At 32.3% G+C, this 15,482-nt stretch overlaps 7 protein-coding genes across 7 annotated transcripts; 6 read left to right on the plus strand and 1 right to left on the minus strand.

Annotated features, from left to right (window-relative positions):
• Nucleotides 1-78: 78 nt before the first annotated feature.
• On the plus strand, nt 79-746 carry OCT59_030091 (uncharacterized protein). Its single transcript, XM_025322229.2, has one exon. The coding sequence runs from the start codon at nt 101-103 to the stop codon at nt 488-490; it is 390 nt and encodes a 129-aa protein (XP_025166739.1). The 5' UTR covers nt 79-100; the 3' UTR covers nt 491-746.
• On the minus strand, nt 578-4,088 carry OCT59_030092 (uncharacterized protein; the record flags this gene model as incomplete). Its single annotated transcript, XM_025328427.2, has 14 exons — nt 578-1,182; nt 1,260-1,412; nt 1,480-1,554; nt 1,612-1,748; nt 1,818-2,184; nt 2,273-2,404; nt 2,479-2,558; nt 2,628-2,745; nt 2,817-3,056; nt 3,310-3,388; nt 3,471-3,577; nt 3,646-3,777; nt 3,842-3,958; nt 4,029-4,088. The coding sequence occupies 14 exons, from the start codon at nt 4,086-4,088 to the stop codon at nt 760-762; spliced, it is 2,220 nt and encodes a 739-aa protein (XP_025166740.1). The 3' UTR covers nt 578-759.
• A 199-nt stretch (nt 4,089-4,287) lies between these two features.
• Nucleotides 4,288-6,405, plus strand: OCT59_030093 (uncharacterized protein; the record flags this gene model as incomplete). The annotated part of the gene is made up of 7 exons (XM_025322230.2): nt 4,288-4,350; nt 4,432-4,458; nt 4,529-4,641; nt 4,963-5,286; nt 5,399-5,477; nt 5,552-6,062; nt 6,131-6,405. The coding sequence occupies 7 exons, from the start codon at nt 4,288-4,290 to the stop codon at nt 6,403-6,405; spliced, it is 1,392 nt and encodes a 463-aa protein (XP_025166741.2).
• Nucleotides 6,406-6,492: 87 nt separating this feature from the next.
• On the plus strand, nt 6,493-7,383 carry OCT59_030094 (uncharacterized protein; the record flags this gene model as incomplete). Its single annotated transcript, XM_066146433.1, has 3 exons — nt 6,493-7,166; nt 7,233-7,278; nt 7,356-7,383. The coding sequence occupies exons 1-3, from the start codon at nt 6,542-6,544 to the stop codon at nt 7,381-7,383; spliced, it is 699 nt and encodes a 232-aa protein (XP_065995076.1). The 5' UTR covers nt 6,493-6,541.
• A 69-nt stretch (nt 7,384-7,452) lies between these two features.
• Nucleotides 7,453-10,063, plus strand: OCT59_030095 (2-oxoglutarate dehydrogenase E1 component; the record flags this gene model as incomplete). The annotated part of the gene is made up of 5 exons (XM_066146434.1): nt 7,453-7,464; nt 7,543-8,428; nt 8,506-9,284; nt 9,356-9,749; nt 9,826-10,063. The coding sequence occupies 5 exons, from the start codon at nt 7,453-7,455 to the stop codon at nt 9,984-9,986; spliced, it is 2,232 nt and encodes a 743-aa protein (XP_065995077.1). The 3' UTR covers nt 9,987-10,063.
• A 595-nt stretch (nt 10,064-10,658) lies between these two features.
• OCT59_030096 (uncharacterized protein) lies at nt 10,659-12,666 on the plus strand. Its single transcript, XM_025322232.2, has 5 exons — nt 10,659-10,933; nt 11,191-11,265; nt 11,489-11,570; nt 11,646-11,839; nt 11,909-12,666. Exons 1-5 carry the CDS (start codon nt 10,879-10,881, stop codon nt 12,124-12,126), a joined length of 624 nt encoding a protein of 207 aa, XP_025166744.1. The 5' UTR covers nt 10,659-10,878; the 3' UTR covers nt 12,127-12,666.
• A 958-nt stretch (nt 12,667-13,624) lies between these two features.
• OCT59_030097 (uncharacterized protein) lies at nt 13,625-14,975 on the plus strand. The gene is made up of 5 exons (XM_066146435.1): nt 13,625-13,844; nt 14,005-14,041; nt 14,149-14,273; nt 14,414-14,535; nt 14,619-14,975. Exons 1-5 carry the CDS (start codon nt 13,766-13,768, stop codon nt 14,790-14,792), a joined length of 537 nt encoding a protein of 178 aa, XP_065995078.1. The 5' UTR covers nt 13,625-13,765; the 3' UTR covers nt 14,793-14,975.
• The last annotated feature ends 507 nt before the right edge of the window (nt 14,976-15,482 follow it).

Raw genomic sequence — 15,482 nt, forward strand, 5'->3', positions numbered from 1 at the left:
AAACTAACCATATATGGTAGAGAATCAGGTGACGACACTGATAAATGCATATAAACTAAACAAAACCTTTACAAAAAAGATTACAATTGGAAAAATCAAAATGTTTAATATCAGTACGTCAGTTGAAACACTCGAAATGTTTCAAAATCTATTAATACAAACAAGCGAATTACTTCCTGAAAACACTGCACAAATTCATGAAGCTTTCAAATCTTACTTGGAAACATTAACAACGTCCGATTATGGTACCCTTTTCGTCATTTTCTTGTTGCTTTATGTTCTTTTTTCCATCGTTAGCATGATTGTTCGTTGGTTACTTGGAACAGTTGTTGGAATGATAAGATTTGGAATATATATTGCAACAGCCATTATTTTATATTGGCTGTATGTTTCCATTAACATTGACGTGGAAAAGGGCAATGAAGAGTTAAGAGTAGCCGGAGAGAAATTGGTAAAGGGAGCTCAGGAATTTGTGCATCGTGATCTATGATAGTCAATTGATGAGAATTAATAAATATTATTTGACTTCGATAGCACGTTACAATTTCAATTTAGTAGCAAATTACGAGAAAACTTTACAATATTAGCAAATATGATAGTTTATTACATTAAATTCTTAAAATGTATAGACATGTTTGTTTCTTAGAATACAATATAGTCTTTGCTGTTATGTACTCACATTTTCTAGAAATATTTGATAGAATAAATAATGCATTTCAAATTTTATAAATTAGAACAATATTTTTGATAAATACATAGTTAATCTTTAATTGTTTCTTGTATTTTTAACACAACTTCCTTGGCTGCCCCGGGAATTTTTGTTCCAGGACCAAATATTGCGCTCACGCCAGCATCTTTCAAAAATTGATAGTCTTTATGTGGTATTACACCTCCTACAACTACAATTTTGTCACTTGCACCAAGCCTTTTGAGCTCATTGATAAGCGCCGGAACTAGTGTTTTGTGACCAGCAGCCTGCGAAGATACACCAATTACATGTACGTCATTGTCGATTGCTTGACGTGCAACTTCTTCTGGTGTACTGAATAAAGGAGACAAGTCGACGTCAAAACCAAAATCGCTGAAGGCGGAGGCAATTACTTTAGCACCTCGATCATGTCCATCTTGACCACATTTAGCAACCAATATTCTAGGATTTACACCTAATTTTGATCTTGTCGCCTTTGTTTTTGATAATCATAGCAGTTAATAAATATCACTGATACCTGATAAAATAAATAATAGCACCGAACACTTACTTCAACAAGTTTTATTGTCTCATCGACTTCTACTTCAGATCCGTAAGCCGATTTGTACGCACCACTAGCTACACGACTTGACGGCTCATGTCGTCCCCATACTTTTTCCAAAGCGTTTGAGATCTCACCAACGGTACAACGAGCCTTGGAAGCCTTATAATAAAATAAATATACTAGAAAAATATTACGCGTATATTAAAACAAATCTTAGTTTGCATACCTCTATGGATAATTCAAGTAAATTGCCTTGTCCAGATGTTGCACATTCTTCTAACGCGTTTAATGCATCTTGTACCTAATATTAATTCGTATTATTATACATTTAATTTAAGTTATGTATTATTCTACTAACCCGTTTATCGTCTCTATTGGCTTTTGCTTTATTTATCCGATCAATTTGTTCTTGTCGTACTTTCGTGTTATCAATAGTAAAGACATCAATTTCTGATTCTTTCTCAAGACGGTATTTATTTACCCCAACAATAGTTTCTGTGATAGGAATTAGTTAATAAATTTAATAGAGCTAAACTTCAAAAATAATTAAAAAAGAAGTTCAACCTTGACCAGAATCGATTCTAGCTTGTCTCCGGGCGGCGCTCTCTTCAATTCTTAATTTGGGCATACCACTCGCAACGGCGTACGCCATACCTCCCATATTTTCAATTTCTTCGACAATCTCTCTAGCGGCCTCATAAATCCCGTCCGTTAGGCTTTCCATCATATAACTTCCACCCCATGGGTCAGCAACTTTCGGAATAAAAGCTTCTTCTTGGAGAATCAATTGTGTATTTCGAGCAATACGAGCAGAAAATTCTGTAGGTAACCCGATTGCCTCATCGAATGAGTTGGTATGTAAGGACTGAGTTCCTCCTAGAACAGCAGCCATCGCTTCAATTGTTGTCCTTACAATATTGTTATAAGGATCCTATTTTATTAATTGTTGCCGCTATAATCAGCCCATATTTTACAGCAAGCAGTATTCAAAAATTGATTATTTCTGATAGAACATGCACCTGTTCTGTAAGTGACCAACCAGAAGTTTGACAATGTGTACGTAACATCATTGATTTTTGACTTTTTGGATGAAAATTTTCTTGGATCATACAAGCCCATAAACGGCGAGCTGCCCGCATTTTCGCGATTTCCTATTAATTCACTTATTTTTGTTAAATTAACAAACCATACGAGATGGGAGAAAAACATTCATAGTACATTGTACCATGTAAAAATTCATTCCGATTCCCCAAAAGAACGACAGCCGCGGTGCAAAATCATCTACTGTCATACCAGATTTGATTCCTATGAAGTAATCAAACATAGAATGTATTAATAATCAATTCGTGTAAATCATAACTGCATACTATATACCTGTTCTCACATATTCTAATCCATCTGCAACAGTAAAAGCCAATTCAAGCACGGCATCAGCACCAGCTTCTTGCATGTGATAACCAGATATTGAAATTGAATTATATTTTGGCATATGCTATCATTAATGAAATTACATGATTCAATCATCAAATGTTTCATAATAAGATCCTACATCACTTAACTAACCTTCGCAGTGAAAGCAAAAATGTCCCCTATAATCTTCATAGAAGGCTCAGGTGGGTAGATGAAAGTATTACGGACCATAAACTCTTTTAGAATATCGTTTTGGATTGTTCCAGATAATTCTTTTAATTGAGCTCCTTGTTCTAATCCTGCGACGATGTACATGGAAAGAATTGGCAACACAGCTCCGTTCATTGTCATTGAAACAGACATCTTGTTAAGCGGGATTCCATTAAAAAGAATCTATTATATATTTAAATTTTTTTATGATATAATGAATATGTTGGAGGAAATAATATCATACGACTACAGTCAGAACTTGATATAACGACTATGCGATATAGATTTTTATCTTTATATATAAACATATTAAATTCGTTATACCAAACTTATAAATTTCGATACAGCGATTTTGGTTCAGTGAACCGGAGGGTTCGTTATGTCGAGTTCTGACTGTAAATAGTAAATATATATTTTAATGCATTCGTTTCTATACCTTCATATCTTCCACTGAATCAATTGCTACGCCAGCCATTCCGACATCTCCTATCACTCGAGGGTGATCAGAATCGTAACTAATCACAAATATCACAACTGATATTTTAATCAGCTAAAACTAACTGCATACTCTAACTGTGAAACATGACAATATAATACCCGCGATGTGTAGCCAAATCGAAAGCAACTGATAAACCTTGTTGACCAGCAGCCAAATTTTTACGATAAAACGCGTTCGATTCTTCCACAGTACTGAATCCTGCATACTATGTAAGAATCAAATTAATTAGTTAACCACCAAAAATAATGGTACTTATGTGACATTCTTTCCGACCTGTCGAATTGTCCAAGGTCTTGCGGTATACATTGACGCGTAGGGACCTCTTGTAAAAGGAAACTTGCCAGGAATCTCGTCTGGAATATTTTCAGTATCAGCTTTGGTATATACCGGTTTCACGTCTAAACCCTAAAAAGTTTTCGGGACATAAAAATATGTTTAACCCTTTAAAGCTACTGGAGAAAGAACTAACCTCCGCAGTATGCCAAGTCAACTCTTTTACGGGATCCTTCCCTTTCAATTCCTTCGTCGCGTATTTATTCCATTCTTCATTTAAAGGTACTTTTGTTCGTTTAATTGAGGAAAATGACTAAAATTTTTTAAATTCTTCTTAGAAGTGATTAACTTGCCAGTACGTTTAGTATTAAATATGTATTTACCTTTCGCTGAACATGCTTGCTTGTCCATTTCAACATACCAAAAGTTATAATGCGTTGCATTTTCTCACGGAATGTATAAGAACTGAACAGAAATCTGTCGACACATTTGACTTCCAGGAGTATTATAAAAAGTGGCGTGGTATTATAAGTATTATGAAAAATGGCGATATTCAGATGCGATAAAAAAATTTTAGTTGTGTAACGTACCTTTTTTAACTTTGTTCGGTGCATCTTTTATCTTTATAGACTTTCTGAAATCATGGGAAAGAAAAGAAATCGTTCACATAGACCACATAAACAACATAAACCTAAGTTTCAACATGTACCTTTGATCTGTTGTTTATATTAAATATACTTTCAGTTTTCTGATAACATTAACGCCTCGTTTTTAAAACAATTTCAGCATGGGCGAAAAAATAGGACAAAAATGGTATTGTTTGTCAAGATAATATAAAAACACTGTTTATTTCCATATATCTTAGTTATTTCTTACTTTGCAGAACGATCTGTCTGCTGACGAATGGACTCGAGCACAACAGGAATTAGATCAACAATTAAAAAAAATGGGTTTATATTGTAAAGAAATTGACGGGGATGGAAATTGTTTGTTCAGGTATTTTTCAATGTTATAACCATTTTAAGTGAGAACTGGCACTATCACTAGGATATATAGATTTGATTAATTGAGTCTGTAACTATTGTATAGATATTAGCGAGGTACGTAATAAAATAAATTCATAGCAATAAGTACACAAAATATAAGAGACAAATTTTCTTACAAGTTCAAAAAGCATCCTATAACTTTATAATTTTTTACTATGTTTCGTTTTAGATTCTTTGTAATAATAACTTGTCCCCAAATCAATTTTTGAGATAGTGCCGGATTAGTTCTTAAAATAGTAATATTTAATATTAAAAAATTTTTCTTTAAAAGGTCTTTATCAGATCAATTTTATGGAAATACAAAGCAACATTCAAAGATTCGTAAAGAAGTATGCGATTATTTAGAAAGGAATCGCGATCATTTCCAATACTTCGTAGAGGATGATAAAACTTTTGATTACCATTTGTCGCAGATGAGAAAAGTTGGTACGTATGGCGGAAACATGGAATTGGTAGCATTTGCACAACTTCACGAGGTTGATATAAAAGTATATCAACCTGGAACAATCTATGTTATTGAGGGAAAGGAAAATGATAACACGAAAGATGATAGATCTACAAACGAAATTAGGACGAGGAGAACCTTACATATCATGTAAGTAATTACAGTAATTACTGTATTTTATAGGTTAAAGAAATTATATTTTTCTGGGATAATATTTATTTATATTTTAACGAAATTCAGAATTCTAATCATATTTATTTAGTTATCATAACTGGGAACATTATAGTTCGGTAAGGAACATTCAAGGACCGCATGAGGGTGACCCGGAAATAATATCTGAGGTAAAATTTACCTTTTATTTTTGGATTATTGAGTTCTAGGTTATGTTCTCTTATCGAATAATTTCTTCGCTTAGCCAATAAATACTGCAAATGATTCTATCGAAAAATGGATCATGGACTCTACTGGAGAGAGGAATTTGACAAAAATTCGAGAAATGATGAAGAGATTACAATTTGATCACAACGAAGTTATAAATGAATTACTCGATGGTTCACAAAAAAGCTTCATTGATGATGTTGGATCCAATTCAAAAAAGTTTGCCGACGAAGTCATAAACGAATCAATTGAAAGTTCACTGAAGAGTTCTATTAATGATGATGAATCCAATTCAAAAAAAACTATATCCGAGGTCACAAACGATTCAGATCATGACGGATCCAATTCAAAAAAAACTATTTCTGAAATCTCGAACGAATCAGATCATGACGGATCTAATTCAAAAAAGTCTGTTGACGAAGTTACAAATGAATCAATCCAAAGTTCACAGAAAAGCTCCATCAATGACGATGGGTTCAATTCAAAAAAAGATATTGAATCAATTGGAAGCTCACAAAAAAGCTCGATTAACAATAAGACTGGTGAAGGTTAGTTTAATTTCTATTCACATTAATCTTAACGAATATGCTGTGAAATTAAATACACTATTTATTAGATACAGAAGAGAATTCGCCTGTTAAACATCCTTCTCAAAAGACAATTGATAAGTCTTTAGATTCATTTCAAAACAAGCAATCTGAAATGGTATCAAAAAAACGAAGTCAGAAAGCTTTAGACTCGGATCCAATATTGAAAAATCAATCTTTATCTAAAAAAGAAAAAAGAAAATTACGTAAAAAGCAAAACCGACATAAAAACAATTATAGGAATGATAGCGTGGTAAAACATAAAGATAAGGAAGATAAAGTAATATTACAATTGTTTATTTAATAAATAATGATCGACAAGAAACGTTAATTCTGTTCCTTTCTTTCATGATATCATTATTTTGAAATGATTCCATTTACAATACTTCTTGGCAATAAAAAACGAAATATCGATTTTAATCGTCAATAAAAATGTCGAAATGTATTTGACCATTTGGTCTCGTACTTTACGGCATATCAGTTATTTAAATTCAAATGCAGTGTTGTATCGAGATACTTTCTCTATAAAATCACGTTATCTGATTATTCATTCTCTTGGTGCTATTCGTAATAAAGCTACTGCCGTAAACTCTTCACAACCTCAAGACTCAGTTTCTCAAAATGGTTTTTCTCAAAGAAATGCGACAAATTATATTGAAGGAATATATGAAGCATGGTTAAGAGATCCTTCTTCAGTTCACTTGTCATGGCAGATATATTTTAAGAATATGGAATCTAATATGAAAACTTATCGGCCCTCACCAACAATCGTTCCTTTGACCGGGTTGACTACTTCTTTATCACCGAGCACGAGTCAATATGATGATCATATGAAAGTTCAATTATTGGTAAGAGCATATCAAGTTCGCGGTCATCATATTGCAAAATTGGATCCAGATTTAAGTGATACCATTCCAAAAGAACTTGATCCGAGATATTATGGTTTCACAGAAAAAGATTTAGATGAGAAATTCTCACTTGGTCCTGGTATATTGCCGGCATTCGCTGAGACTGAAAAAAAAAAGACACTTAGAGAAATAGTGGATACATGCAAAACAATATATTGTAAGAAATTTAAAAAATGACACTTATTAATTTGGATCAATTATTAAAACATTTATTATTATATAGGTAGCACTATTGGTATTGAATATACTCATATTTCTGATCGAGTACAGTATGATTGGATTTGTTCTAAAATAGAAATTCCAAAGCAATACGATTACACATTAGAAGAGAAACGCACGATTTTAGATCGATTAATATGGTCCGATTCGTTTGAACGGTTTGTTTCCACAAAGTATCCAAATGAGAGGAGATTCGGTTTGGAAGGCTGTGAGAGATACCAGGAATGAAAGCTTTGGTATGATAAAAGTGCAAGAAATTTTTTTTAATAAATATCAAATTTACAAAATTCACTCAATTATAAATTATTTATTAGATTGATCGGTCTGTTGATCTTGGCATAGAGTCACTTGTACTTGGGATGGCTCATCGTGGACGTCTTAATGTCTTGAGTAATGTAGTCCGTAAACCAAATGAGTCCATTTTCAATGAATTCAGTGGAATAGAGCCATCAGATGAAGGGACTGGTGATGTGAAATATCATTTGGGTATGAATTATGACCGACCTACGCCTTCTGGCAAGCATGTACATCTTTCTTTAGCTGCAAATCCAGCACATTTGGAAGCAGTCGATCCTGTTGTACTTGGCAAAACTCGTGCGCTTCAACACTATGCAAATGATGAAAAGGAACATCATCGTTCAATGGCTTTATTATTACATGGTGATGCTGCTTTTGCAGCTCAAGGTGTCGTGTATGAAACAATGGGTTTCCATGATCTGCCAAATTATACTACGGGTGGTACTGTTCATTTAATTGTCAACAACCAAATTGGTTTCACTACAGACCCTCGATTTGCTCATTCAACTCCATACTGCTCAGACGTGGCTAAGGTAGTAAATGCTCCTATCTTTCATGTTAATGGTGATGACGTAGAAGCAGTAAATTTTGTGTGCCAACTCGCCGCTGAATGGAGACAGACATTTAAAAAAGATGTTGTCGTTGATATTGTTTGCTACCGCAAATATGGTCATAATGAAGTTGATCAACCCAGTTTTACTCAACCTAGAATGTACCAACAAATAGCTAAACAAACACCAATTCTTGAAAAATATGTACAAAAGTTATTGAAAGATGGCACTTTTACTAAGGAGGACATTGAAAAGCATAAGAAACGGGTTTGGAATATATTAGAAGAAAACTATCAAAAAAGCAAAGATTATGTACCAACAAGTCGTGAGTGGTTATCTAGTTCTTGGAATGGTAAGAACAATAATTACTATCACTTTAATCGAGCTACTCTTATTCCAAAAATTCACAGCTAATTTTTTTTTATTAAGGTTTTAAATCACCAAAGGAGCTTGCCGAAGAAATTACACCAGCATATCCAACTGGTTCATCTTACGAGCTCCTTCAACATGTTGGTGAGGTTATTAGTTCATATCCAAAAGGTTTTAATGTACATTCGGGTTTAGTTAGAATTCTTAAGGCTCGTGCTAAAGCTATCAACGAAGGACAAGGAATTGACTGGCCCACTGCCGAGGGTCTTGCACTTGGTTCATTACTTCTTGAAGGTAAACATGTTCGTTTATCAGGTCAAGACGTTGAGCGTGGAACTTTTTCACAACGTCATGCAGTACTTCATGATCAAGTAAATGAAACACAATATGTACCATTAAACGATTTAAGACCTTATCAAGCTAAATTTTCCGTTTGTAATTCTTCTCTATCGGAATTTGGGGTTCTTGGTTTTGAATATGGATATTCGCTAGTCAACCCTAATTCTCTGGTTTTATGGGAAGCACAATTTGGGGATTTTATCAATAATGCTCAATGTATAATTGACCAATTCATAGCTTCTGGTGAAACAAAACGGTTACAACGTACTGGATTGGTTGTTTTATTACCACATGGTTATGATGGTCAAGGACCTGAACATTCTAGTGGACGCTTGGAACGTTTCCTCCAATTATGTAATGATCATCCATATGTTTATCCTCCACCGGAAAAAATGGCGCGTCAACACCAGGATTGTAATGTGCAAATAATAAATGTTACAACTCCTGCAAACTATTTCCATGTTTTGAGAAGGCAAATTCACCGTGATTTTAGGAAACCAGTAAGTTTTAAAATTTGAGATTTTTTTGGCACTTTATTTTAATATAATTAAATTATTATTATGAAATTTAGCTTATTGCATTTACGTCAAAGAGCCTTCTTCGCCATCCAATGGCACGTTCTTCTCTTGCTGAGATGACTGGGGACACAACCTTTATGCGTTATATACCAGATCCACATCCTGAAACATTAGCATCACCTGAAAAAATAACACGGCATATTTTATGTTCTGGACAAGTTTACTATGCCCTACTTAGAGCTCGTGAACAGAATAAAATGGATCATGTTGCCATTTCTAGATTAGAACAAATATGCCCTTTTCCATACGATTTGTTATCTCAACATATTGATAAATATCCAAATGCTGAACTTATATGGGCACAGGAAGAACCATTGAATGGAGGTGCATGGACCTATGTTGCACCAAGAATTCGAACTTTAATGAACCATTCAAAACGTCATGAAGGTATGTAATTGTACGGACACGTAATTTAGTTAATTTTTTATTGATAATAATTAATTTATAATTAATTGTTATGTAGGTAAAACTGCTAAACCTGCAACCCGTTTACCTTCAGCATCTCCTGCTACCGGTAACAAAAAGCAACATATTCAAGAGGAACATGATTTGTTATCTCAAGCATTAATTGGTCAGATAATTGAACCAAAAAAAGTTGTTTCTGGAGTACCGGTCTGGGAATAAAATGTTTCCATTTCATACTTCATAGTGGTTCGACTATAAATAAACAGATATACAAGCAATTTACTTTCAGATAATCTAAATTTTTATAAAAATTGAACGTTTTCTCATTATATGTTGCGATACAGTGTAATATTATTAAAAAGATTTGAGTTTCATTATGATTGTACTTTACTGATTAGAAAATATATTGTATGGGTATATTAACAGCTATTATTATAAATTAATTACCTTTCTACGTTTGTAGCGGAAATGCTACCCTATCCTATTGTCTTGTATCAAGTTTCGTCGACGAAATCGTTGCAAACTTGTACGAAAGAGATTGTACTATTGCTATTTGTACAATTTTATAACTGAAGCAAAGAAGATAAAATGATGAATTTACTTTATTTTGCGTAAATGATTCTCATTTTTTATAAAATCCGAAGAATGAATTAATTTATTTGTCGTTTCGCTTTACTAAGTGATTTTACTATATATTGAATTTTGATGAATTTTCGACCTTTTAGCATAATTTGAATTGTATATTAAATATTTGTGTGGCGAAATATTTTTTAACAGACTATTAATAAATCATCGGGCCTGAAGATCTTTTTTTTCGGAAATTTTAAATCCTGGACGCAGTAGCTACGTATAACGTGATTTAATAGCAATCTCACTTTCTCCCACAGCCTTGTTTGTTTGAATGCCCACCCCCAAAAACTTGAGCTAAGAACTTGCGCAATTCAAATATCCTATTAAACTTGTCCCCCTCTTCATCGCTCACATTCTTTCTTTAACATTTTCCTTTCACTACCTCCGACTTTATTAAAAATTTTTTTTAAGGGTTAATAATCCTTTCCTATCTTTTGTCTGTACCTAATATAAAAAAAAAATAAAGTGCATATAAGTTAAAATGTCCAAGGCTGCGTTTTTAAGAGAATATAAGCTTGTAGTCGTGGGCGGCGGTGGTACGTTATTCAAGATCCCCAACTTTCTATACCATTTATTTCTTTATAGTAGTTGATTGTTCAAATCTGACGAGAAAGTTACACTAGCTTGCCAGATGAAGAGCGATTACCCTTCCTCTTCCAAGTTGGTGCATTCCTTCGCTCTATATATAACATCTTGATTTTTTCATATATATTCTTATCTTCAATTATGCTATTTACTATATCATTACTTGCTTCAACTAAACACTTTTTTTTTCTTTACTCTTATTACAAAGGTGTAGGTAAATCTGCCTTAACAATCCAATTCATTCAGTCACACTTTGTTGACGAATATGATCCTACCATTGAAGGTATTGTTCTAATAATTAGTATAAACGCATTAATATGGCATTAATAACTGTCAGTTACTGGATAGTTAAATATAAGAAAAGGGTTAGGCATATTTAAAAGCATAGCAAATCCTGACTACTTAGAGTTGTAGAAGTTATTTCTTTTGCATAGAACATTTTGTGCAGTTGCGCCACAAATTTTTAATCTTGAATGCTAACAAATATTTGCATATTTAAAATATAGACTCGTATCGTAAACAATGTGTGATTGATGATGAGGTTGCTTTATTGGATGTATTGGATACTGCAGGACAAGAAGAATATAGGTATGTAAATGTCAATTTGCTTTTTTTGCAGGAAAATATTTATAATTACATTTACTATTTATTAATAATTTATAGTGCGATGCGTGAACAATATATGCGCACTGGCGAAGGTTTCCTTCTCGTATATTCAATTGTTTCTCGTAATTCATTTGAAGAAATCTCAACTTTTCATCAACAAATTCTTCGGGTAAAGGACAAGGATTATTTCCCTATCATTGTTGTCGCAAATAAATGTGATTTAGAAATGGAGAGACAAGTTTCAGGACATGGTTTGTAATATTGATTTATAATTAATTTTTTTTTTAAGATTGATGTTAATTTTGTTATGTTTTAAACAGAGGGTCGGGAACTCGCAAAACAATTTAATTGTCGATTCATTGAAACATCCGCCAAACAACGCGTTAATGTAGATGAAGCCTTTTATAATCTCGTTCGTGAAATTCGACGATACAATAAAGAACAATCGTATGGGAGCCGACCTACAAATGGGCTAGGAAGTAACGAATATACTGATGGAACAACTAATGATGGTAGTTGTTGTTGTGTGGTCATGTAAAAAATTAATAAAAATATACTATATTATACCCAAAAATTTAAAAGAAGACCTTTCCACTCATATATATATATTATATTATAATAAGTAACTTGCACTATCATTTCCTCAGAAAGAATGGATGATGTACGTAGATGTTGATAGATAATAACCTTTTTTCTTAATGTATTTTTTTATTATTATTATTATTATTATTTCATTTTATTTAGAACCAGAGAAATTTTTAGCTCAACAATTTAAGCCTTCTGGTCCAAAGGTGATAATTTGTATTCGTCGTCTTTTTTTTTTATTATACATTTTCATATTTCCCTCTTTTTTTTTGCAACTCGGAAAACGTCTCTATTTCTGTTTGCATTTTAATGAATGTTCAACAGAAAACCTAAAAAATATATATATATAAATATAATTTAATGAGATTGCCGTATGAGTTGGGCTTCAAAACTTTTACTTACTAACTTTAATATATATTTAGCCAATGTTTATATATCTCAATAAAAAAAGTTTAATTTGTCATCACATTTTTGACATCATTTAACATTATGTTGAGAACAAAATCTGAATGAATCAAAGAAATAAACTCAATTTATTTCCCATTTCTGGGGGAACGTTAAATGCCCCTACTCTTACGTATTTAAAATGGTATATGATAAATGTCTACTTTAAGAGGTTCCCGAAATTAATTTGCTATTTTTAGTTAGCATCTGTATGACGATCAATTAATTCCTGGGAATTGGTTGTATACTTTGCTTTACAAACTAAACTTAAATTGGTTCATATCAAAATTTTTTCCGAAACGAAATTTCCGGTAAACTGACAGGATATGATACTAAATTTTTGTGCCCCGCCCACGCCCCTGAATTATAAACCAGTTTGCATTAATTACTAATACTTTTTTGAATATTTTGAATATCGGTATATTATTATGGTAAGTAATGAAACGAAATAATTGCGTTTGTATTGCGAGTACATTTTAGTGAGTACGTAATATTAGAAATGAGAAAAATCATATTGTTTGTTTATTAGGGTGAATGATTCAGAATGAGCATATGAACGTTACTAATTATATTTAATTAATTTAATTTAAGTATCTTGATCTTGATCTTGTCTTGGTGATCGCAGGATTTTTGATAGCTTATCCAGAATTTTTTGGTTATCGAACAATACAATAGTGAGTAATATTATGTATATAAAGAATCATCACAAGCAAGCGTCACGTGGATTATTTATTTGTGACAAAAAACTTCGCGAAATTGAAAGCGCGAATCATAATAATAATTCTAATAATGCTAAACTAAATTAGTATTTAATAGCGGTTCTTTAAAAAAAAAAAAACAAAAACTCGTGATCTTCGTGATCTTGAGGTACGTGTTTACGAATAACATTCGACGCGATGTGATGATTGAGGCGCGATGTGACACGTACTATCATAACAAACTGACAAATTTGGCCTGATCGTACTACAATTGTTTCTATATAAGCATTGTATACGCCCAATAACCACAATCACGCACTTATAAAGCACTCTCAGTTCCCACAACTCAAGAAAATTTCTTTTAAAAAAAAAAAAATACCTTTTCTCTCTAATTAAATATTGTACATTTCCCCCAACCACTTTTTAAACGAAAAGCTTTAATAAAAAACAATGGCAAGAGGCAGTCCAGCTAAGTCAAAGAAGCAAGCCAGCCCTCCTTCTCATCCCAAATACGAGGATATGATTCGAGGTGAGCTTACGGAAACTTTTTTATTAAATTTAAAAAAAATTTAAAAGCTTAAAATACGCTTTCTCTTGGCAATAACAAAAGAAAAATAAAAGGCTTCTATTACATTTATAGTTATACTATTCTTTCAATTTATTAATTTCTCACATTGTTAAATCTGTAGATGCTATTGTCGCTTTGAAAGAACGTAAAGGAAGCAGGTAAAGAAATAGTACTAAAATTGCCGTTTCGCTTAAAAGTCCTTATTGGTGACGCGTCTTTCTTTTTTTTCTTTTACTAACAAATTTTCGTATTTATCGATTATTAGTCGTCAAGCTATTAAGAAATATATCTTAAATACATATAAACTTCCCGACAATGCCGTCACAAACAACCGTCTCAAGTTGGCCATTACTAAGGGCGTCGATAAAGGAACTTTTTCCTTCGTTAACGGTAAATACTCCTCCTAAAATCGTGAAAGATCAAACAAGCACTAAAATATATATTATCTTCGACATAATTTGAAAGCAACCGTTTATGAAAAATAAATTTTTTTGTACTATTTTCTAACTACTGTTTGTTACACACTTCAGGTCCCAGTGGAACTCTTAAACTCGTGAAAAAGGAAGCAGCCAAGAAAGAAAAGAAAGAAGTTGAGAAAAAGGAAAAGCCTAAGAAAGCTGAAAAGAAGGAGGTTAAGCCAAAAGCTGAAAAAGTACGTTTATTATTTTATTGTTAATACAGTTTTTGATTTTTTGATCTAGATTACGACTAAATATTTTTAATATTTAATTACAGAAAACAACCACTAGAAAAGCACCAACCAGGAAGCCGGCAGCTACCACAACTAAAAAAGCACCTGCTAAACAAAAGAAGGCATCAACCTCCACCAAGAAGACCAGAGCTTCTTCTACATCCAAAAAAGCAAGTGAAAAGAGAACAACTGGAAGAAGGAAGGCCGCCTCTTCTTAAATTCATCATCAACCCACTAATTTTTATATCTTTTATCTTTTATAAACTTTTTATATATGAACTTATCTGTTTATTTTTTTCGTCTTATTCAAAGATAATTTGTGTAAATAAATAGCTCATAATTGAGTTAATTACTTGATTAAAAAATTTTCTTTCATAATAATTAAATATAATATGAATTTTAAATCCTCGATCTCTTTCCCCGCACTCTAATCGTCTAAATCTAATCGATAAATTTTTAGCATAAATTTTAGCACAAAATTATGAGCAATTCATACTTAACAAAATTCAAAGGCGTAATATATATATATATGTATCAATATAAGATATACTGTAGAATTGCAAATATGCAAAATAACTTAGCAAAAAAATAGATTAAAACATTGATTGCGTTCAATCATTATTCAATAAAATTAATAAATTGATCTTAAATACAATTTCTTCTTCCAGGTACAGTATCATCAAATCACGTACTAATTATCACTGTCACTTCTAAATAATTTGAGCCACAATTCAAGTGAGCCACATTTCACTCGCCTGCCTGTAGATCCTGTTCTCAATCAACCTTTTTTAAAAAAATAAAGAAAATAATTTTTCTTGGTTCTCAATTGAGAATAAAAAAATAAAGAATAATGGCGAATTAATATTAATTATTTTAAATTAAAAAAAAAAATTATTTTCAATAAACTC

This window comes from Rhizophagus irregularis, chromosome 9 (assembly GCF_026210795.1).
Source record: "Rhizophagus irregularis chromosome 9, complete sequence".
In the NCBI taxonomy this organism is placed as follows: Eukaryota; Fungi; Glomeromycota; class Glomeromycetes; order Glomerales; family Glomeraceae; genus Rhizophagus; species Rhizophagus irregularis.

What these genes read in the sequence shown, in the direction of transcription:
- OCT59_030091 (XM_025322229.2), top strand. Translation starts at nt 101, where the DNA reads ATGTTTAATATCAGTACGTCAGTTGAAACACTCGAAATGTTTCAAAAT.
- OCT59_030096 (XM_025322232.2), top strand. Translation starts at nt 10,879, where the DNA reads ATGTCCAAGGCTGCGTTTTTAAGAGAATATAAGCTTGTAGTCGTGGGC. An exon ending in TGTAGTCGTGGGCGGCGGTG is followed by an intron (nt 10,934 to 11,190) that starts GTACGTTATTCA and finishes CTTATTACAAAG; the next exon opens with GTGTAGGTAAATCTGCCTTA. An exon ending in GCAGGACAAGAAGAATATAG is followed by an intron (nt 11,571 to 11,645) that starts GTATGTAAATGT and finishes AATAATTTATAG; the next exon opens with TGCGATGCGTGAACAATATA.
- OCT59_030097 (XM_066146435.1), top strand. Translation starts at nt 13,766, where the DNA reads ATGGCAAGAGGCAGTCCAGCTAAGTCAAAGAAGCAAGCCAGCCCTCCT. An exon ending in AAAGAACGTAAAGGAAGCAG is followed by an intron (nt 14,042 to 14,148) that starts GTAAAGAAATAG and finishes ATCGATTATTAG; the next exon opens with TCGTCAAGCTATTAAGAAAT. An exon ending in TTAAGCCAAAAGCTGAAAAA is followed by an intron (nt 14,536 to 14,618) that starts GTACGTTTATTA and finishes ATTTAATTACAG; the next exon opens with AAAACAACCACTAGAAAAGC.